Source organism: Venustampulla echinocandica (genome assembly GCF_003357145.1).
Source record: "Venustampulla echinocandica strain BP 5553 chromosome Unknown scaffold_5, whole genome shotgun sequence".
NCBI classification, from domain to species: Eukaryota; Fungi; Ascomycota; class Leotiomycetes; order Helotiales; family Pleuroascaceae; genus Venustampulla; species Venustampulla echinocandica.
This window is the reverse complement of record NW_022474210.1, coordinates 1,411,099-1,433,914: the sequence shown is the minus strand read 5'-3', so window position 1 is coordinate 1,433,914 and position 22,816 is coordinate 1,411,099. Positions and strand designations below refer to the sequence as shown.

The 22,816-nt window shown below is 47.6% G+C and overlaps 8 protein-coding genes across 8 annotated transcripts; 4 read left to right on the top strand and 4 right to left on the bottom strand.

Annotated features, from left to right (window-relative positions):
* Window positions 1-257: 257 nt before the first annotated feature.
* On the bottom strand, window positions 258-1,907 carry BP5553_07367 (uncharacterized protein; the record flags this gene model as incomplete). Its single annotated transcript, XM_032015990.1, has 1 exon — window positions 258-1,907. The coding sequence occupies one exon, from the start codon at window positions 1,905-1,907 to the stop codon at window positions 258-260; it is 1,650 nt and encodes a 549-aa protein (XP_031868259.1).
* Window positions 1,908-3,323: 1,416 nt separating this feature from the next.
* BP5553_07366 (putative NmrA-like family-containing protein 1) lies at window positions 3,324-4,404 on the top strand (the record flags this gene model as incomplete). The annotated part of the gene is made up of 3 exons (XM_032015989.1): window positions 3,324-3,530; window positions 3,581-3,910; window positions 3,982-4,404. 3 exons carry the CDS (start codon window positions 3,324-3,326, stop codon window positions 4,402-4,404), a joined length of 960 nt encoding a protein of 319 aa, XP_031868258.1.
* Window positions 4,405-4,583: 179 nt separating this feature from the next.
* On the bottom strand, window positions 4,584-6,865 carry BP5553_07365 (uncharacterized protein; the record flags this gene model as incomplete). Its single annotated transcript, XM_032015988.1, has 4 exons — window positions 4,584-5,795; window positions 5,864-6,340; window positions 6,394-6,421; window positions 6,468-6,865. The coding sequence occupies 4 exons, from the start codon at window positions 6,863-6,865 to the stop codon at window positions 4,584-4,586; spliced, it is 2,115 nt and encodes a 704-aa protein (XP_031868257.1).
* A 965-nt stretch (window positions 6,866-7,830) lies between these two features.
* BP5553_07364 (Uncharacterized protein) lies at window positions 7,831-9,676 on the top strand (the record flags this gene model as incomplete). Its single annotated transcript, XM_032015987.1, has 2 exons — window positions 7,831-8,092; window positions 8,160-9,676. The coding sequence occupies 2 exons, from the start codon at window positions 7,831-7,833 to the stop codon at window positions 9,674-9,676; spliced, it is 1,779 nt and encodes a 592-aa protein (XP_031868256.1).
* A 3,150-nt stretch (window positions 9,677-12,826) lies between these two features.
* On the bottom strand, window positions 12,827-14,083 carry BP5553_07363 (uncharacterized protein; the record flags this gene model as incomplete). Its single annotated transcript, XM_032015986.1, has 1 exon — window positions 12,827-14,083. The coding sequence occupies one exon, from the start codon at window positions 14,081-14,083 to the stop codon at window positions 12,827-12,829; it is 1,257 nt and encodes a 418-aa protein (XP_031868255.1).
* A 1,071-nt stretch (window positions 14,084-15,154) lies between these two features.
* On the top strand, window positions 15,155-17,004 carry BP5553_07362 (uncharacterized protein; the record flags this gene model as incomplete). Its single annotated transcript, XM_032015985.1, has 4 exons — window positions 15,155-15,233; window positions 15,288-15,500; window positions 15,559-16,764; window positions 16,856-17,004. 4 exons carry the CDS (start codon window positions 15,155-15,157, stop codon window positions 17,002-17,004), a joined length of 1,647 nt encoding a protein of 548 aa, XP_031868254.1.
* A 1,097-nt stretch (window positions 17,005-18,101) lies between these two features.
* Window positions 18,102-18,952, bottom strand: BP5553_07361 (Uncharacterized protein; the record flags this gene model as incomplete). The annotated part of the gene is made up of 2 exons (XM_032015984.1): window positions 18,102-18,666; window positions 18,723-18,952. 2 exons carry the CDS (start codon window positions 18,950-18,952, stop codon window positions 18,102-18,104), a joined length of 795 nt encoding a protein of 264 aa, XP_031868253.1.
* A 1,718-nt stretch (window positions 18,953-20,670) lies between these two features.
* Window positions 20,671-22,130, top strand: BP5553_07360 (uncharacterized protein; the record flags this gene model as incomplete). Its single annotated transcript, XM_032015983.1, has 2 exons — window positions 20,671-20,845; window positions 20,908-22,130. 2 exons carry the CDS (start codon window positions 20,671-20,673, stop codon window positions 22,128-22,130), a joined length of 1,398 nt encoding a protein of 465 aa, XP_031868252.1.
* Between the last annotated feature and the right edge of the window lie 686 nt (window positions 22,131-22,816).

Here is a 22,816-nt window from a genome sequence, read left to right as displayed (position 1 = left end):
CATTCAATGATGAGGGGCTATGTAATTCTTTATGCAATCAAAAAAACTCCAATACTGGTTGCTGGTCTCGCCCGGAATCCAAACCGTAATTTCCCACCTTGCCATGTAAACACCAAAAGCCGGAACGCCACAACCCCTTTTCTATGATCTCTTGGGAATTGCACCGCTTCCCTGGTATCAACAAACTGATATGCCCAATAATGCACGAATCTTAGGCCATTCTATAAAAAGCCCCAATCTTTTCGAATCCAAAAATATCATCTCCCCCCATACCCATAACACAGCGCCAGCGCGCCGTCAACACTCGCATCCAGAACCCCCACCCTCTCCTTCAATCCTTTATTCTCCGCCCTCAGCAATCCCACCGTATCCCACGCCACACTCGCATCTTTGCCCCTACAATTCCCACACCCTTCACTTCCCAAGCCGATTCCTCCGAACTGATCTTTCACTTCAGGGGACGTAGGACTAATCCCCTGCATAATCTTCTGAAATGTACTTTTCTGCTGAGGTGCCACTCTCGGTCTCTGGGATGGTGTATTGGCATTTGGAACTAATCTGGCGAAGGTAGCTTGGTGGATTTCGAGTGTGGTATCCCTCGTAGTGGAAATCGAATTCAACGTCAAGGTTGGGGATCGGGAGCGGGAAAACACAGACTCTGCCCCCCCCGATTCGGCATCTGAATCTGCCTCTGCGCTGAGATCTGCGGACCCACGCCATTTTTTGCGCTCTCTCCCCGCGCCTGGCGACGCGGCGGTTGCTATACCTAGGTCTTCTTCGGGGATTTCCGCGCCTTCGGTCTCGCGCCGTGCTCTGGCTTCCAGAGCATTCCCTTTAACCAACGCTGTGGATTTGTCCCTCGCTTCCTTTTCTTCCGCCCTCGCGTGCCGCTCTATATCAAGTTGAGTCGCCAGCTCTGCAATGGTCGCGTCTTGCGCTGAAACCTTGGCGGCCATATCTTCTAATTGTGTTCGCAGGCATTGTGCTCGAGTGGAGGATTCTTCTAGTTCTTCTTCGATGGCGGATTTCTCGGCCGTGAGTTCGTGGAGGGACAGCGTGCGGAGTTTGTATGCTTGTTGGAGATTTAGGAGGAGTCCTTCGGCGTTCATGAGGAGGTTTTTGAAGGCGGATGGCGAGAAAGGGTCTGGAGGTTGCCCTTGGGGGAACAAGGCGCTGTTTATATCGAGGGTAAGGTACTCGTCTGAGTTCATGTCGGCGGGTATTCGTACAGTGTTGGTGGGTTTTACTGGTGTTTTTGGTGCGAAGAAATTGAACATCGACGTTTGCGGTTTACTGCCTGGCGACTCGAGTGTTGGTAAAGCAGGTCGTTTTGTCAGCTTGGCAGGCGGCCGTTCGGGCGAGGTAGATCGAGAGGAAGACATTGATGGAGGAGCTGGGAGTTCCTTTTCTCCGACTGGCACGCCGAGGGGCAGCGCTGCTGAAGAGCCAGAAAACCAGGATGCCAGACCTCCTACTGATCTATCTGCGACCTTGGCCTTGACCAGCAATTCTCGATCGCCGGTGAGCGTAGGCATTAGAGTGTCTCCGAGGCCCTCCTCCACTAGGCTATGTTCAGCGGACCTTGATATTGGAGAGGAAGTTCGGAAAGGCAAGTATTCTGAGAGTGCCCGCTGATGCCCCCGAGATTGCCGCGGCGAATTCGAAGGTTCTTCTGCGACGATATGGGTAGCGGATAGAGACGCATGTGGTTCGAATGAGAGGGTGGTGGTGTTTCGTTCAGCATGAGCATCGGTGTAATAGTCTTCCACCCATTCTTGCTGCAGCGGTGAGTTCCTCGATGCCGCTCTCGAGATATTTGCAGCGGAATGTGTCCTTCGATGTACAGCGTTGGGGAGAGGGAGAGGCTTCGTGTCGTAGTAGCGGGAAGAAAGCTGTTGACTCTGCATTATGGACATGGACAGCTTGGTCAATGCTCGAGGAGGAGTACCGAGGGCAGTGTCGATACCGCATGAATTGTTTCAGCGGTCCGTTTTTTTTATCGGGTGATTCGCGGGGGGAGGAGTTGGTGCTATGAGGAAAACGATGGCGAGGGGATGCCCTTGTTGATGGTATTCATGCGTGAAACTCGGAATCCTACTCGTAGCAGGGTGTGCTCTGTTGACAGCCACGCGGTGTAGGGCACGATCAGAGAGGGATAAGATTGGAGGAACAGGACCAGACCAGAGAGATATTATAAGATGTGCTGATGTTTATCGACCGTTCGTTCTTGTGAATTTCATGAGGGTGGGAGTGCGGGGGATCGGGTGGCTGGAAGCTAGAAGCTAGAAGCTGGCCTGCTTAACAGAGGGTTGATATTACAGTTGTACTATTGTATTATGGTACTCGAGTGCTGTACTGTAGAGTGCGAGCCCGACGGTTGTGGTCTCTCTCTTATCAGCGATTGGCGATTGGCGTTTGGCGTGGCTGGGACGAAAAATCCGATGTGCTCCACTGCACATTCCAAGCCACCTCATTTACTCGTACTGTACTTCGTAATACTCTCTTCTTCCGAACTTTCATCCCCTCCAGTTATGGTTATGGTTATGGCCAGATATTTGCACTGGTATTCCCGGGTACTTAGCTACGAGCACCTTAGGTACGGTACATCTACATACGCGCGGTTTGCAAATCACCAGCTTGCGACAACGACCAAGGACAGAGTCCTAGGGAACAAAATGGAGATGTTAGCTGTGCAGCGTTTGAGCACATTCCAGACATCCAGGGGCAATTGCTTAGGACGTGTAGTTCACATTCCTAGGTACTCAGCATGCCTTGCCAGTTTTGCGTGGCTCTTCTCTGACGATGGCTCCGGACTTCGAAGCTGCAGACAAGTGTCTACGAGTATTGTACAGGATGTACAGTACTCGAGTACATGTAACCGCCCTGGTCCTGCCCATGGTTTGTAAATTGTCAATGGATGCCCTGCCAGTGCCCCCAGCAGCCAGCTACAAGGCCAATAAATCCCCATTTCCTTACATCTTCGGCATCTGCTAGGCTGTCATAGATATTGCTGTGTGTTCTTTCTTTCGACCCCTCGTTTGCCTGCATGCTTCTCTTCGTAATTGGGTTCACGTCCTGCGACCGTCTGAATAACAATCTTGTGTAACCCCCGCCCGCACGAGTATTGGAGGTTGGATTTCCAAGCAGCGATGAGGTGATAGTTCCTGCGATCGGATATAAATTGCGAGCCCTTCCTCGAATTTCAAGTGGAGTCCAGACATCAAAAACACATTTCCTCTCTAGTTCGCCCTCCTATATAAACATAAATCCTCAAGAAACATCTACTTATATATATATATATATATATATATATAAACCCCACCATGTCGAAGCCGCTTATAGTAGTCGTCGGCGCAACAGGAGCCCAAGGTGGAAGTGTAGTTTCTGCCTTCCTTTCAGATGGCACCTACCAAATCCGAGCTATAACACGCCGCCCGCATAGCCCCAAAGCCAAAGTCCTCCAAGACAGAGGTGTTGAAGTCGTCTCCGCAGATCTCAATAACGAAGCATCTCTCGTTGAAGCTTTCAAGGTGCGGATCTCGTCGCCGCTTTCAGCCTTCACTCAACCAACACATTCTAGGGAGCAACCGCCATCTTCGCCGTAACCGATTTCTTTGAGCCCTTCATCTCCAGCGGGCCCGAAGTAGCAGTACAAGTAGAAACGGCACAGGGCATCAACCTCGCCCGTGCCGCGGCCCAAACTTCGACGTTGAAGCACTACATCTGGAGCACGCTGCCCAACGCAAGTCAGATATCCGGAGGAAAATACGTGATCCCGCATTTCGATTCTAAGAATAAGATTGATGCGTTTATTAAGGATATTCCGGCGCTGTACGAAAAGACGACGTTCTTGTGGTTAACATGGTTTGCGAGTAATGTTCAATTTCCGGTCTTTAGACCGGCGCTTCATGTATGCCATCTCCACTGCCCCTTTCACCTAGGGAGAGAGGGTACGACTGGATGACTAACCCTGCTCCGTAGAAACCCTCCGGAAAACACGTCCTTCTTCAACCGGTCCCCCAAAACACACCCATCCTGTCAATCGGCGACCAAGTCTCTAACGTTGGCCACTTCGCACTATCCATCGTCAAACAGCCCGACCTAACCCTCCCGGCAAAATTCGTCCTTGCCTCCACAGACTCGACTACTACAGGGGACTTGCTGAAGACGTGGGGAAAGGTAACAGGCAAGGAGACGGAATATCTAGAGATCAGTTTGGAGCAGTATGAACGTTTCTTCCCGAGATGGGGGACTGAGTTGGGTATGATGATGCAGTACTGGGCGGAGGTTGGGGATAAGAGCTGGAGTGGAGAGGCGGTGCTTACGAGGCAGACTCTAGGGATTGATGCAGCATTTGTGGGGACGGAGAAAGCTTTGGGGGCGGTTAATTGGAATGAGGATTGAGAGACGTATCAATGCCGAATAGGGTGAGAAGACTGAAAATAATGCACGACGGCAAAGAATCTAAGTAGGTAGTTATCGGTATCTCAAGTACAAGCCGCTGCGGGTAGCTGAAAAGTGACGATTTATTTTACATATTAATGAGGAGTGATATGTCCTATTATAACCTCCGTGGCAACTTGTTAGTTCTGGTAAAATTCTTGGGTTGCACCCCCATCAAAGCCCTGCCCAACAATCGGAATTTGCATATAATCCCCCCAAAATGCCCACGAGGAAGAATCGATGGCTCCAGGCATTGCAGCATCGTCAAAGCCCGCACCTACATCCATCGATGGTTGATCTATCCACATGCAGGCTCCTTCAGATGAATCGATGCCTGCACTAGGGCCTTCTGGCAGAGTGCCGGTGGATTGCGTTGGTGGAATTGAAGCCGGTGACTTATGAGAGGCTATATCCTGTTTCAACCGAAGAATAAACTGCGGAGTCTGAAGCATCGGCTGAAAAGGTTGACCTGCAGCTTCTCGAGCTTCCCAAGCCTTGACCACCAGGTTTGCTAGAGCCACGTGCAGCGTCTGTTTCGAGCGCCACTTTGCACCAAGGCCGACGGGACGATTGTCAAAGTACTCTTCGAGAATCTTCCAGGCTTCATCTGCCAGAGCGTCGCTTGTTCGCTCTCGTAGGGAGCGGAGCAGGATGAGGTATGCTGGGAAGGGGAAGTGTTTGTTTACATACCACTGAAACCGACCCAGAGATTTCGAATGCGTCAAGGTCTGATGGTTTTTGATTTGGCACAGACTCAAAATAAACCCACTGTCCTTTTGAGCCTGGGACAACTCAACACCGCGGGCTGACATTAGATGAGGATGTGTTACACCGATTCGGAGCTTGGCGATGGAGGTACTGGCCACTAGGCGTGAGATAAGATGAACGGGCACTTGTGGGTCGCAATACTTGAGATATCGCTGTTCTAGTCGTTGTTCAAAGTCATCGATGGCCTTCTGGTCAATGGCCGATAGCCCGGTGGCCGACTTAAACTGCTGCATGAACTGGGCGGCCTCGCACTTTTGAAGCACGAAGACCATTTCAGTGATCCCAAGGTGTTCTACAGTAGGGTCTCTCATGTCCGGAAATAGATCGCTATCATTCATGTTCGAGGGAAGCTTTGTGGTCCAGGTATGTTGAAGAATTGAAGGCCCGAATCCTGATATCTCTCCTACACGGCTATCGAGGAAAAGTAATTGCCACCACAGCCTTCGTCGCATCTCTATCTCAAATGGCATAAGTCCATAAAGCGTGCCATCAAAGTTCAAGCCCATCCTCTGAGCCATGCGGATAGCAATTCCTGTCAAGCAGAATAGGGCGCGAGGATCTAGTGCGAAGGAATGAAAAGAGTACTAACAGGCCAGTCAGCATCAGGGTGTGATGAATGGTGATGATGGAAAGGTAGAGCAGCTGAGCTCACCAGATAGAGCATATATCCTTGTAAAATGGTCATATCGGAAGTACGAAGAAAACTCGCCCGAAGCAGGGCTTGACGGGCGCCAGACTGGTACTGATTCAGGAGCGTTTCCTTGTCTCCGTCAAACATCACTTTGCACTCCTCCTCACTTAAAGATGCGATTGCCATCGAGTAAATTCCAAACATCAACACCTGTATTTTTGTGGAGGCAGCGTTTAGATTCGCGCTGGCTTCGAGGACTTGTTGTTGGACTGTTGGAGCATGGAAAAGCTTGATCAACGGATTGATGTTGTCCAGAAATGTCTGCCAGAGCCTAAATATTTGCACAGGTGGAGGATGTAGCGAAGCCAAATCGTCGACGGCTGGCCCCGGAAGTAAGAGATCTCCGGCATCTAAAAAGGCTTCATCATAGGTTGTGGTTATGGGGGTCTCTAATTCATCATCTGAAGACCCCTGGAGTATTTCTTCTATATCGCGAAACTTCAAAGTGTTAATATTGACTACGAGGGCAGAGTTAAAGCGTATGTGATTACCTCGTGGCTCAAGTCATTCCATAAATTACTACTCGGATCAGCACCGTCCTGCCAAGATGGAGGAGTGTATCTACCTGTTTACGTTCTTCAGTGACCAGCGCACCGACAATGACCTGTAGCCATCCAGATACGCAGGATCTTCGGTCTTAACCGGGACTGAAGATGTTGCAGGAATAGGGGTCTCCTCACGATTAATGGCGTCGATGTCAGCACCATAGCCCCTGAGATGCTCTTCATATTTCCTCAGGCGCGCAAGCAGTTCTGCTTCGGGAAATCTCCGCTTCCGTCTCTTATGGGGAAGTTTTGCTGGGGAAACACATTCCACTCGTGCCTTTGTGCAGTTGGCACAAGGGCTATTCCGATCACACCTGACCTTGCGCTGTTGACAAAGCACACAGGGGTGTTTCCTTTGGTTCTGGCCTATCTCAGGTGCTGCGGAAGAATGAGGCTCTTCATCCGCACCCGACGACATCATTTCTGACAGCCCGTAAAACACTTTCTTGCTCCACCGCCACTTGAGGGCTATGTAGCCCACGTGATACTGAGTTATATCCAACCTGCCAGTGCGACAAAGAAAGATTAGCAATCGCCTAAAGAAGCAAATCCGAAGAAGTATTGGGGCACGTACTGATCAATACGGACCAGACTTGATTCGGTGGGACCAGGTAGCTAGGAAAAGCGAGCTGAAGAGCAAAAGCTTGGAACCTGGAAGTCAAAGCTTTTGCTGGCTGCAACGGCAGAGAGTGACCATGTCGGCGCAAAGTACGAGTCTATACGATAGAAGAGCGGTTTAATTTGTGAGCTAGCTTTGGTTCATATACATACCATTTACGTGCGGTGTTGTCGTCAGCAACATCAAACGCGTGGCGGTAATCTTACATTAGGAGCAGGTAGGCGCCAGAGTGGGAGTCAGAGTCAGCGGAACATATATTCTTCCGAGCCTGCTGTAAAGGCTACTCTACGAAGTACTCGAACTTGAGAACGGAGTACACCCAAGAGAGCTAGGTGTGCTTCGTGCTTCGCAGAGCAATCTAAATTCTTCCACGTTCCAGTTCGCGCAGTCATACATCGTACCTCGAAGATCTCTTACGAGTGCATCTTTCTTCTGAAACCACAAGTTTGCCAGCGCAGAACGAGCGTTTATTAGTACCTCGTGCACCTTACCTTGCCCATTTCGCTTCCACGATTCGAACCTGGGGTTACAATGTCAGGACCCGAATGATACCGCCGCCGAGTGCCTTCTCCGCTCTCTATCTTGCTTGCAAGCGACACGAGTATCGTCCAAAGTCAGCAATCGGGATGGCAACCCGCGTTATCCCCAGGAAAAGCTTGTGTAAAGTTTGCCTGGAGATATCCCTAGAGTCCCTCCTTACTGCCGGGGGGTTTGAACATATATCTGAACCTGATCTGCTTATCTCCTCTGTGAAACAATGTCAAATGTGTTCTCTGATATACACCAGTGTTTCGAGTGTATTTTCCCGCCGCTCGACGTATCATTGGGGTACTCCTTCCGACTCTCCTCCTTCCGACTCTCCCCGCTTCACGATCCTGCGTGGCTTGGAACGAGAAAACTTTGGCCTAGATCACATCTTAGTATGCTGTGGCTTTGTCACGAAAACTTCCGAGCATCAGGAGGACCCATCTATAATTCCCTCGGGGACATATCTGATAGGCCGATTAGAGATATCTGCTAAGAAGGGTGAGTTCAACTCGACCTGCCCGATATGAGGCACAAGTATTAGAAGCAACCTCTGAAATCTTAACAGACGATCCTGCCGCGAAGTTCGTAAAATATCAGACGATTCCTCGCGATCCGGGATCAGAGGGTGGCATGTTTATGGCCACTCAACTTTCGGACGAATGTATCAACACACATTCGCGATGCATCCCGCCGCAAATAACCTCCCTGCCGAGACGTGTTTTAGACGTTGGCTCCATTGTCGACGACACGATTTTTCTTCTTATTTCGGAAGATCGCAAAGCAAGCTATGCCACACTTAGCTACTGTTGGGGAGGTCCGCAAGATATCATTCTGAGCGAAGGCACTTGGGAGGCGATGACTCAAGGAATCGCACTTTCTGAGCTTCCGAAAACTATTCAGGATGCCGTGACGGTCACTCGAAGATTGGGTCTTCAATATCTTTGGGTTGATGCGCTGTGCATTAAGCAAGATTCAGCCCGGGATTGGGCCTCGGAATGTGCGAAAATGGCAAATATCTATGGAAACTCAACTGTAACAATCGCAGCCGCTGCTGGCTCTGACTGTAATGCCGGTTGCTTTATTAAGAGCAGTCGTTATACTGATCGAAGATTGATTGGGATCAAGCTTCCTCTCCCTGACTTGAGCATGGGGACCATCTTCTTTGGTGTGCAAAATGAGTACGAACCGTGGAAAGATCCACTCCATAAAAGAGCTTGGGCACTTCAAGAACGCCTTCTGTCTCCAAGGCTCTTAATATATAGCTTGGGAAATGTATCGTGGCAATGCCAGACCAAAGTACAAAGCATCGGTATCGGATCAGCCCGCCTACCAGATTTCTTTTTCAAAAAGGCACCCGCCAACGGACAAGAGATTTGGCAATGGAACAGGCAAGTCTCACACCACAATTCTATAACACTGGAAACATTTTGGCTTCAAATTTCCTTAGATTATTGCCGTCGGGCTATCACTCGCGAGCACGATAGACTCCCGGCACTTTCTGGTATCGCCAAAAGATTTCGGGATGTGACAGGAGATGTGTATCTGGCTGGTCTTTGGAAGGGAACTCTTTGCCAGGGGCTTATGTGGCACGTTGGATTTGCGTTGGAACCTCGATCATCGATATATCAAGCCCCGACATGGTCGTGGTTGAGTGTCCAGGGGCCAATATTTTATGCCAATGAGAAGGGGGCTAGAGATTCTCCCCTAATCGAAATTATCAATACCGAAACAGTTTTAGCTGGCCCAGACGCAACCGGAGCAGTCACAAGTGGGAAGATCAAGCTCCGTGGCCAAATGAAACGAGCTCGACAGAAACTAGATGACGAGCTTTGGGGAGTTGGCGCTGAGAGCCTTGTTAGAGCTGGTCACGCTCTCCTAGATCATGAACCGAAGTTCATAGATGCTATGGAAGGCCCACTGTGGTGCTTGCGAGTTTCCAAAGATGAAGGATTGCTCCTAAAGCCTTCGGGGGAAGACTACCAACGTGTTGGAATCTTCCTTTCGGGCTTGAACAGAGATAATGGGGTGACGGGCCAAACATGGTTCGAAGATTGCGAAATGCAGATCTTGACGCTTGTGTAGACTTTGTTCAATTCTGCGTTTTGCTATTCGCTATGAAAACATGCTATTTGGCATTCACAGAAATTATTTTAGGACGTAACGGTGGTAGGCAGTAGGTGAGTGGAGCATCAATTTCAATTTTAGAGATGCAGAAGACCCAGCTACTCGGCTCTATCATCCCCGAGGTAGGGATATTGTGGCGGGAGTATGTACAGTACGCTTTCTGATCTGCCCATAGGCCATGGGCCTAGCCAGAATTCCTTCGTGCAAAGATCTGCTTCTCACCCGAAACCGCAACCTCGTCCTCGATATCCGTCAACTTGTTCACATCTCGCTCTCCACGGTACGGACTCCCAGCCTTAAGATGCCCAGTTCCAAGCGCCACCGTCAAATCCTCAATAAAATCATCAGTTGTCTCACCAGATCGGCGAGACACGAGCATTGCCTCGCTAAGGCCGAATACGACTCTTACGCTATAATTATTTGCAACTACAGTAAGCTTTCATTTCCGGTAAACATACGCCTCAATCCCTTCGGTGATAGTGCTAGTCTAATTGATTTTTAACAGCAATGAATTACATGCGTTCTTCTCCTGAGCAATCTTGACCCTCGCTGGTCCGGATGTATGGTGTTGACATCGGGACAGAGATAAAAGGTGGAAGGTGGGCGTTAGAAATAATTAGTGTATCATATAACAAAGCACAACCAGTCGAAACCTAGCACATCTGTTACGTGTATGTCTTGTATACTATACCGAGCAAGTCTCCTCCATTTCTCACTTAGGCCACTCAGTTATAGCTAATTTTATATGTTTTTTGGTATTATAGTGTCTTAATAACCTGAACTGGAGCAGCTGGCGTGAGGAGTCTTCGTACCAACGCGGAGAAAGTATCGGCTGGTAGGGGAACGGTCTTGTCATTAGTCTGAACTTGATCAAATTGTTCTGCATTAATGAAAGCGGCTGTTAGCGTACTATCAGCTTATTGTAAGGTAGTTATTCTGAAGTGGGCTTACTCTAGGGTGGCGTATTTTCTTGATGCAAGCTCCGCCGTGTGCCAGTTATCTAATCGATGACTTTGATAGTCTTTGAGACATAGGCATCTTCCCTATATGACCAGTCCTGATCCCTATCCATGTTTTGGTTTAAGCCGCTGAAGCGTGTTGGCCAGCACTGGGAGAAAACCTGCGACGAAACTCTTATAACTGTCGACAGTGTGCCGCTGCTGTTCATTAAGGGTTGATCAGAAGTCCGACTTCTGGGATTGGTCCTGAAAGACATTGGCGCCGGGTATGATATCGTTGGCTTGTTTCTCGAACTTCGTACGAGACCGGGCGTTTCTCTGCTCCAGAATACTCCTCACTTTGGACTCGAACTCAATATCTTGGCTTCATGTGTGTGTGGGGGAGGTTCTGTAAATTGTATTTGCGATTCTGCTAAGCAGGATATCTTTGATCGAGGCAATCGTTTGAGTTGAGCACGACGTTGATGCCATTGATAATAAAGCGCTCATTAGTTTGCCGTGCTTGGTATTTATGCAAATCGTCTTTCCTGGCCTAGTGATAAACATGGCTGAAGGAATGTTTTTTTTAAATCAAGGTTGCTTCGCCAGCTGCCTGCTAATCCTGTCACCGCAGAAACAATTGCTGGTTGTTGGTGTTACCTAGGTACGTACTTCGTATGTATATAAAACATATAAAAGTAAAGCAACAGTCTCAACTTCAGCTCATCTACGCTGTCTTTTGCAAGTATGATGTGTCCCGAAATTGGGGCACCTGTGATGTTGCCTAACGCTGGAATACTTACATCTTTGCGCAATAAAGGCCCTTCTGAACAATGCTCATTTTCCCCGTACTCAACCCCCTCGTATTCTTGCTCGATTCTACCGCGATCGGGACAACCGCAAGAATACCTCACACACCATCTCTAATCAACAATTTGCTAGTTGTAAAGTTGAATATAACCTGTAGACCTTGGATTGCTTTGTGAGTAGTATGCTTTATGTATAGAGCAAAATACGACGAGCCATCTAAAAATAGTAGGCTCCAATGATGAGCGGATTGTAGACACTATGATGGCCATTACCGGTAGCGAGCAGACAGCCTCTCGATAAAGAATCTTGGAAAAATTCCTAGACAGACGGCACACTCGCATGAAGGGGCCCGAAACTGCTGTGCGTCTATTCCTTGGCCACTTCAAAAAAGCCAAATCGACAACTTCTTTCTGCCGATACTATGCTGTAGATATTTATACATCCATCTTCCAATCGTCATTTCCGATACAGCCCTGCTGCATCACATCTTCAGCCTATTGATATGGTATTGCCATGTATGGGCATCACTGCGCATGCATGATTGCCTCGCAGGAGAATGCTGTCTCGAGCAGTAAAGCGTATAAACGGGGCGTCAAACAGGGCATCAAGGGTACAAACGGAGCGTCCACGGTTCGTCAACGGGCCGTGAATGGGGTGGTATAACAATCAGTGCTCCTGAGTTTCGTCTTGTTCTGTTAATGCAATTCCCTCGAAGGATTAAGACTCAACAGTTCTTTCTATAAGATATTTTCCTCTCCAAGCCTTTCCGTCTTTACGCTCTAACCTGACAACAACGTCAGTGCAAAGACTCCCTTGACCAGCCTTAAGGTATAAGCTGCCATTTCCGGTGCGCCTATCTCAGCAGAAACCAAACAATTATAGTTGCTGTCCGCTCCACAAACAGCAACTCGTCCTTACACAAGATTAAATATACATACCGGAGTCTGAAATTTTAGCACCGTAACACAACAACCAAACCGAGTCTCAATCGAAAGTAAATGTGTCCCTTCTCATTTTGTTTACAGTATCAATAAATTCACAGATATCTAGAATGGGACTGCTTCAGGAGGAAGAACTCGTCAATTACTGCAATTTCCGCAATTGCAAGAAAGAAGACAACAGTACATACAGGGTTAAAATGGGAGATTGCAGAAAGACCGGCTGCAAATATTCTAGCAGCTATGTTGAACGACCACCTCCACCTCCACCTCCACCTCCCTCCAACGACAGCATAAATCGATAGATAGAGTGAAACGGCATCGACTACTGTGGATCCCTGGAATGATGCGAGCGTCCATGATATTGATTGCTGGTTGGATTGTTCCAGTTGGTTGGGAAGGGGGAGCTGTCTGTATCCTAGTCATAGGCATTCCTTAATATCGTTTGGAGACAAAAGAAACTCTTTAATCTTTGCGAATCCAAACCAGTCATTCTCGCGCTGTGCAAGAACAAAATCATCGCTTGTCCAACCGTGAGTGCCGGCCTTTGCCCCAAGCTTATCTCCTTCCAATGCGCATGAATCAAAATCCCCAATCACAAAGTCTTCCACGTCCGCGAACACATTATGCGGATTAATATCACAATGAATCATTCCCAAGCTGTGAAGATGCTTGATTCCCGCCGTGATGTTATCCAAGCACGCTGTCCGGTCGAAAATTTCACCGTCTTCAACCATTTGGTTAAGTGTTTTTCTGTGTCTTGAAAAGCACAGCTCAGATATTCTGCCGTCCTCATCAATAAGACAGCCAAAGTACTTAGCCACATTAGGGTGTGGAGATCGCTTGATCATCTGGCACATCTGGGCCTCATGCATAGACAGCGCGCTGATTTCCGTCAAGCATTCGGAATGGGCATAGGAGATCAAGTTGGGCCGTTTAAGAAACACATGCGGAGGCAGTGGGTTGGGAGCTAGAGTCGGAAGGACTGGGTAGATGTGGGGCCGTGGAATTGGATGAATCTCGAGCTTTGTGAGATCAATTTGCGTTCCTTTCTTATATCGAGTTCTAGTAGTCGAATACAAGAAAAGGGGACCGCGCCGCATTATGACTTTTGTATGGGAGAACTCGAGTTCATCGCCCTTCACTGAAAATACCTCGTTCGACTCTAGAACTTCGAGGCCCTGATTTATTTTAGCTTCCTTGTGAATATCTAGATGCCGCAAACGTGTCACCTTTTCGTTGGTTTCTAGTGTACTTTCATGGTCACTTTCAGCTCTCGCTGTCCTATCGGTGTTTTCATCTTCAACGCTATGTAATTCTTGGAGTATGGTGTGGTTATGGACAGATTCTGGTCGTCCGTCTGACGATAGTCTTCTCTTCGACAGATGTACGTTTTCAACTGCTGTTTTCTCATCCTTCTTCTTCTTCTTCTGCTTTTTTGGTGCCTTCTTAGCCGCATCCCCATCCGCCTTGCGTTTCTTCGCCTTCTTCTTCGTTGCGCTCACCACGTTGTCGTTGTCGTCAAGACCTTGGTCCTTTCCTGCTATCACATCTTTAGGCCCCCTCATGTCCTTCTTCGTCTGTGTCTTCTTTTGCTGCTTACGCAGGCGGTATTTGATGTGTTCCGGTGCAGATGTCTTAAGGATCGGCTTCTTTGTAATACTTGATTTGTTGGTCATCCTCGAGCGGTCGGCTTTGTTCGAACTTGGACGCCATTTCCGGGTCGACGGGGCTTGCAAGGGGAGAACATGAAAGGCCCCTGGCTTCACCAAGATATAGATTTTTATCAACGAGATAGATTTCAGTTAGAAGCACATCCTAGTAGGAAATACGAAGGGTGACTACGACTATACTTCAGTAAGCGAGAGTGCTGAGAAAAGAGTCCCAGGAGTAACAAAGAAATCTCTATCATTATAAAGTATAGATATAAAGTAGAGCTTTAACTAAAAATATGTCAAGTCCTTATTATTTCAAGTTCTAAATTTGCAAATCCCTTTTGAAGATTATAATTATCTTTTATATAATGTGTTTACTCAGTGATTTACTAACTCGATTTTATTCACACTTCTTACTTCAACGATGTTCTTGTTTTAAAACTAAATATAGTTAATAATAAACAGTTGATATACTTTGTAAGATTTTCAAATATTATAAGGAGGATAGCAGAAAAGCTGTACAGCTCTCATTACCTCCTAGTGTGCAGCTGCGCCACGTCAGTGTAGCTACAGCTACTTCGCCTTTCTTCACCTTCACCTTCACCTTCACCTTCACAAAAGTGGCTCACCACAACCACAGCACCATACAGTATCAGCACTATAACACAGGCGCTTTGCCGATTCGACGCTTTCCAGTAAAGGCAACATTTGTTCATACTACCGGTTAGGTGTTTCCTACCTAATTGCGCATGTGCACCAACAGCCCTCCTTTATCTTGGGTATCATCTCATTATTCTCTTCTGGTTTCCATGGGATTTTGTAGACCTAGCTTCACCCTTTATGCAGTGAGAGCGGCTGATCAGGAGAAGTGGAATGCAATGCATTTGCCAGGATCAAGAAGTGCATGCTGCCTAATATCAATGCTAGGGACAAAGAATAGTGTACAAAGTTCAAAGTCGATACCAGGTCGACTAGGAAGCTTTGTTCTGTCACAGACAAAGGAATATTGCCTTGCCCACCAAATTTGGCCTTTAGGTCTGCCCAAACCTCCATCACCATCAACACTGCGCCTTCTTTGCAATTATCCACGTCCCCATGAATCCACTATCTACGCGGATTCGTCCACGTCGGGCTCCTCAGCAACCGCTGCTAGATCTACTCCAAACCCCCTCAGGTAGGCATGTTTTCTTCTCTGTACGATGATTGCGAAGATGTTGACGTTGGATAGTGCCACAGAGACGAAGTTCCCGAATTCAAGCACGGCAGCGCTCTGGATTAGTACAGCACGTATTAGGATCTTCCTACGAATCTCGGAGTTCTCTCGAGCAACGACAAGAAGATCGTCAGACGTCACAGTGTGGAGCTATCTCACTTACGCGTGTGCCAACTCCAAGCCCCATCGAAGGCTCGGTGCCTGTACCTTCGAGAACACAGTGTCAAAGTTGGTTATAGTGATTGTTTTCGATAACCAGCGTGCTAACATATACATGACATACTAGATTATCCTTGTCTACCACACACCCATAACCACCAGGCTCGGAAACGGAGACCTGACAGATCTATCGAGACCGATGTCGAAAGACCTCTAAAACGTGCCCGTCTGACGGAGAAAAACCTGAAAGCGTTTGAGAAAATGGGAGGACGAGAAAGGAAGTCTGCTGGGAAAAAGTCCACTGGACAATCATCTTCTACAACTACATCAGCCGACAAGGATTTCGGCCCCCAACTCGAACGAAACCATGTCGTTTTTGGAAATCTTGACGCACGAACGGCAGACGACTACGAGGATATCAGGAAATTATTAAATCGAAGACGGGAATCCGAACCACCAGATCGATTAGACTACAACCAGTATCTAGCAGCTACAAAAGGATGCCAGAACGAAGCTACTATCCAGTATTCCGCTTACCCATTCCTTTCTAAACGGACGTCGCGCGAGGCAATGATTTCAGGCTACAGACAGAGCGCCAATTACGCCTGGTCGGACGTCGACAACCACCTGACTACTGGCTTAAGTAATGCCAAACCAGATATTTTCGAGTCTTACCGTAAGACTAACTACCCTCCGGAAGTGGTCGATGAATTGTCTAGCGCACTTTCTCCTACCTCATATGATATTGCAATGCCGGCTTTTGCTGTTGAAGTAAAGGGTTATAACGGCAGCATGCAAGTAGCACAACTACAATGTGCCTATAATGGAGCACTTATGACAGAGGGAGCATATGCTGTGCATACACATATTAACAAATCCAATGTCGAATTTTGCGGGACAACACAAGCTCTTACAGTTGGATACAATGGTGAGAATCTCAACTTCTATGGTCACCATACGCGGCAGATTCCTACACCGTCAGATCCCGTAATCTGCGAATCTGCTGGCAGTGGAGTCGTTAGTACAGAGGCTACCGGTAAGACCGCAGCTTGTCTAGAATATCATCAGTATCTTCTAAGCTGTGATAATCCCTGCGCTTCGTACGAAGACTTTAAGAAGGCATACAAGCATACTAGGAATGCTCAAGACATTGGCTACAAGTGGGCAACTGAAAGGAAAGATGCATTGTGGGCATTGACGAATGCGAGCAGTACACAAATTTCTCCCGATGTTCCAGTATCTTCACAGCAATTACAGGACGATTTCGTCGCTCCCAACTCTTCAGCTACACCATCTGGCCACACTCCAATAACTCTACTACAATCGTCAAAGGGTATCTCACTTCCACTTGAGCCCCAGCAGCTATCGGTGTCTGCCGTTACAGAACCCAGAGAAGATGTTGACTCTAATGTACATGGTAATAGGACTCACCGGGCAAGGACACATCGCACGCGCCGCTGATGCTATCGAAGGGCCGAGGGAAGTTGTTCCTATCTCCAAGGCGAAGACTGCCTCCAAAGCTCCGCGCTATAGGGATGGCAGATCTGATCGGAGGCTTCATTCCGAGAGATGAATTCGAGGCAAATGAAGTCTAGTGCGTGGCGGGGGGGTTCTAAGCTAAACTTGGCTATCTCTTCCCTTTCGTTGTTGAATACCGCTACGGAATCTGCTAGCATGTACCGTTCATAGTATTTCCTACACAATGAGATATATGTGTACAGTGTTCCTTGCGAAAATGGCATGGCAAGCGACTTTACTTTCTCGCAAATAACTACCTCTATTTAGCGGGAACCACCTAGTACAGAGTTTTCAGAAGTATTCCTACTGTGGCAAATATAACCCACTTTTACCTGTATATAATGAGGACTTCTCCTCCACCTCTATTACTAGAATCAATCAACTCGTTCCATCGTTTTAAGGCCTCCAAATCCTTGACAGAAGTGGGAAGCTTCTCATCTCGACTATATCACTTGTAAGTGTATAATAGCTACTCTTATCCGTTGTTGTTTATGATTTGCTGCCCTCGGCATATGCCACTTTAGCAACATATATTTAACTGTTTTATGATCCAATCATATGCACGAGTTAAAGAAGACCTCTTCTAACGTTTATCATTAATAGCTCTACAGAGAGGCGGTCAAAGCTTGGAAAGAATTAATTGATGGCGGGGGCCAAGTCTGGGGAAATATCACCGGGAGTTGCACCACATAATATTTAGCTTACCTGGCAACCTTTTAAACTCATGTTACTATCTTCCTTTCGTAGTGCGAATATGTTAGCTGAAGAGTCTCCATATCATGTTATCTTGGAGCGACACAGCCGCATCTCAGAGGCGGAAGATTTTGAACTAGCTCTACTAGTCCTAGCACTGACAAGTAGTTCTTCCTGTCCAATGTCACTAAGTATAGCCCAACAATTTAGAGTTAGCTTCGTTAACTAAGTTTTGATGCAAATAGCTTGAGTCTTTAGACCCGGTAGAGTTGCTTCGTCCGCCGAGAATTAGTATCACAGTCTATCCAATATGTATAAGTTTTTCACATTATTATAGCTATATGAGATACACCTTATCCACTAGTCAACATCCTACCAAAAGAGTTCACATCACATTTTACCACTCTCCCATAACTGATCGTCCTCGGCCCGTGAGAACAGCATGTTGAATTTGAGTGCTTAAGCATTGTTGACATTGCTGGGTGTACCGGAGGATATGGCACCAAGTGGAAACCGTACAAATGTCGTCTCTTGAACCATCAGTCCCGAGGCTCCAGCATAGAAGGCGAGAAATGCGCAAATTACTGCGAATGCACCGCCTGCCTTGTTCACATTGACGCTAGCTTTGGGATGCTGAGTTGAAATAAACTGGGCGATTGAGAGGAAAAGGTAGGCCAGGACGAGGAAGAAGAAAACGCCGACAATGCTCCAGTTTGTCCTCAGAGCCGCGAGGAGGAAGAGGAACGTCAGAAAACACCATATGATGAGGTAGATCCCAATAGCAAAGGAGAAGGCTCTATCGTCCCCAGCATAAGAACCCTTAATATCCAGGGAGGGGACCAAGAACATGGCGTAGCTAAACCAGAAGGCGCCGTAACAGCAGTGTACAGTTGTACCAAAAGTATTCCCAACGCGGAATTCCATGATACCGGCTACAAACTGTGCAAAGCCACCCATAAAGATAGCTAGCCCAAACACAGCTTGATCAGGCCCGACCTTGCCGTGTGGATTGGAATGTGGTAGCCTGATGGGTCACACTTAGCATGTCGATAGAAAAAGGATCAGATAAAAACAACCCACCCTGCTCCACATTGGTATAGGCCTAGGACAAAGGTAGTGACGGCAAAACCGATGAGACCCAAAGGACCGGGATTTGCAAGCTTTTCAAATGGAGGGACAGGAACTTGAGAAACCGTGATTGGGTGGTGTCTAGCAAGTTTCTCAAGTTCCGCTCCGTTGATATTGTGATGGGCCCCCATATCTTGCGTTGCAAAATTGGAGGATTGCGCGTGATCTTGCTCAGAAGCCATGGTGTTGGTTTTGCCGTTTCTTTTCCTCAAATGAATTTAGGATTAGGTGAAGATTCCCTAAAGGAACAGGAGCTCTCTAAATACCACACTTTCAGTCTCCCTACACCCAGAGGGGTAACATTCCGGCAGCCCGGGGCGGAGATATATCACTGCTGTATAGCGGGGTAGTATATGTGATCTCGTTGTGTAATAGAGCACACAAGGCTTTAGCCACTCATGTAAACAGGTACATGAAATTTAGGGGCTTCGAAGACGAATCACGGTATGAAGTTTCCGGATCTGGTAATACAATGATGTCACATTGTCCTTGTGACCCTTCAAAGTCTTAAACCGAAATTCGCCCTGGATTAATCACTAGTATGCGGCCTTTTCCGTGATGTGCGTGGTTTTAATTCAATATTCCAGATTCTAGAAGGCAAGGTTGGCTGCGATACTCAAGTCTGGCATCCTGGGGTTGGCGGATAGCCCGGGATCGCATGAAGGGATCCGGGAGCGACGGAAGCCCGTTCATATGTTGTCGGCGACCAAATTGGCTTTACGAAGTGCCACGAGCTTTGTCGCTGGACATACTATTTTGGATACTAACAATTTCTCATAAATTTGGAGTGTCCTGCCACTGTGAAATGCAGGAATAATGCGGCTAGGTTAGAAAGGGGTTCTACCAAAGCCAAATAAGCGATTTAGAGCCAATTGCCCTCACAAGACGACGGCTTTTACGATTTCCTCAATTCGATCGCTAATACTACCAAGGATGAAGATGCCGTTGCTCGAAACGAAGGGAGCAAGGACGCTGAATTCGCGGAGGATAGCCGCGGACCTACGGCAGAGGAGGAAGCCATATTCAAGGCCGAAATTCTGACAACAAAGGATCAGAGATCTACAAGGTAGCGGTAGTAAGCTGAAGGTTGGCGATGGGCTCTCGGGGGGAAGGCTAAGATGTCAGGATAACGCATAAATCCCATGTCCGAATGCCCGTCCAGACTCTAGATGGGGTAGGGGAGAAGAGGAATAGCCCAAGCCGACATGATTGACTCGGTGGGCAATCCCGACGTGAGTAATATCCAAGCGGTCAGCCTCGGAATGCGACGGGAATTCGGAGATTGTAGATTGCTTGGACGATAGTTTTGTTAATTCTTCCTGTAGTACTTGTACGGTACCAAGCGACATGCTTTTTAACAGGAGCAAGCACTGCAGTTGCCGTAGAATAATCAAATGTTGCCATGATATCATAACCTAGGTATATTTTAACATAAAGTCGTTTCGTGCAGTTTTAACTAGGCGAGCGTGGTGGTTGCAATATGTTCGTCGGGGCTGAAGGGATGCCGCGGAGTTCTTGCGGTTCGAATTCATATCCTGAATATCCGCAAATCCCTTTCCGTCAAATACGCCACCTGCCATTTCAACGAATACCAGTAAGCCGTGGTGCCCGGAATGCTACCAAACACAGTGTCAAGATGCTGCCAGCGTGCCACCGATCAGGTATCAGTATAAAATGAATGCACGGTTGAACATATTACTTGCATATAAAGCATACCAACCTTTACATATGGATAGTATTCACGCCTTCATGTAGAGCGCCGAGGACGGCTCCCTGTTCTCAGTGAGAGATTAACGAGATTGGTCCCTCTCCTGAACCGGGCGAGCTCTGCCACACAAATACGCTTCAGATGAATATCAAAGCGGTGTTGCCGCATCTACAGAAGGAGAAAATCCAAATAATGGATCGACGGGCTCCGACATCGATGGATGTTCGTATAATTCTCCCGGAGGATACATCTTCAGCCAAATCAAGTCCTGAGCCCCCGGTACGGCATTGCGGCGATGAGATTCAGGGTCACTTAGAAGTAGTGTGCAACAGCAGCTTCGAGTTTTCAATCGACATTTCCTTTGAAGGTACGAGCATACTCTGCTTTTTATATCAAAGTTGCTCCCGCTGTCACTAAACATGCCTTCAGGTCTCATCCGGACTTGGATTGCGCCTGGAAATGAGAACGATTCGTTCAAACCTCCCCCGACAGCAGAGTTTCAGGTAGGGAGAATCCGTATCACACTGTTAGCTCACCATAAGCTCATATTTGGATTTATACAAAAGTTTTTGCATGAGACGCAGAAAGTATTTTCAGATCCCTCAACTAGATGCTACAATAGCCATCTTTGGATTCATCGCGTGCCATTTCGTTTCATTGTCCCCGACGAGCTCATCTCCCCTCACTCGGATATTCACCCGGATTTCCTCAAATTAAGCCCATCTGCCAAACAAGGGCTGGTGCTTTTGGGGTTTGCACAACCGAGCATAATTTATTTGCTCAGGATCAAACGCATCAGAACCGGTGCACCTGTGGAAATCCTTTTGGGACCCAATCAACAGCGTGAGCTTATAGTCATGCCCTATACGCCTGCAGCACCACCTCTTGTCATAGAGGATTTCCCACGAGAATACAGACCTTGCACAGCAAAACCTCTGAAGCAATACAGATGGGGACGGCCGCTTGGAATCCTAGAAATCTCATCGGCAGAACCTTCACCGTTAAATATCCTGACTTTAACTCCAAGGACATCCACATTCGCAGTCTTAAGCGTTGTTTTCACTTCAAATTCTTCCTGTAATTTAAATGCGCGGCCTAGTGAATGGAATTTTGTTGTGAAGCAGCACTTGCGAAGCAGGACCTTTTATTCGACTCGGAGACTAGACCGAATGCCAACGCTGGCCGTTGCAAAGGCAGACCCATATATGAGAATCCGTGACGAGAAAAAGGTCTCCGAAGTTCGGGAGTATAGGGAAATCTCTTGGAGAAAAGAACGCCAACCTCAATTATTAGAGCCAACTGTATCTTCGGATATAGAACCTTGCATCTGGACAACCACACTCGAAGTTCCTATCCATGCTGGGAAGACTTTGCTGCCTACTTTCTCCAACCCACTATCAGCCCACCAATACACCTTAGCGCTTCAGTTGAGCATTAAAGGATTGTACCACGGTGTCATGGAGCTGGTACTACCAGTGCAAGTCTTTCACTACCCACCCGACGACACAAGGCTCAGAGCATATGCCGAGGAAAGGAACGAAAACTTAGATGAGATTAATCCGGCAGTCTCTCGTTTTCAACATGGCGCTACAGCAATATATAGCTCACTGCGAGGGTATGATACCTCGCCGCCACCATATGATGATTTATGATGAATGAACTAATGAATCAAAAATAAACTAAAATGAAGAGGCAAATCTCGTACCATCACACTAGACAGACTACCGGCAAAACGTCTCGTGACCATACCAAACTCCCCAATATAGCCACCACAAATGCAACTCCAACACTCAAAGTAATCCCACAATATACATATCATGTCTCCTCCTTCGACTCGTTAGATCAAGCACTCAAGTACTAATTGCCGTCAAGTATCCACAAAAGCCATATTGGGAACCCTGCTAACCCTGACATTCCACCTGGCCTCCACCAATACTCCCTTCAGCAGCACCAAGTGGTGCGTGCTATAATAAATCTTAATACTTGCCTAGAATCGCCGTCTTGAACATGTTGACAATAAATGTCCCGACAGGAAAGCTCGCTACCATGCCATCAATTCGTATTGAGCCGTAGAAACGTAATATATAGCCTAGTAGGGCATAGCGAGGGCGAACAGGACCCAGCCAAGCCAGGTTTCCTGGCCCCAACCCATGCCCGAACGTGCTGCAAATCCTTGAGGCCGATCAGATGGCTAGATAACGAGAATGCCTGAGCCAAGCCAGAGATCCCACGAGAATATTGCGACACAACTATCAAATGTATTGCGTGTGAGAAAGAGCGGGATGGGAGGAGTAAAGTGCTCGAGGCCGATGGCTAGGTTGGCCCAGACCTTTTGCGC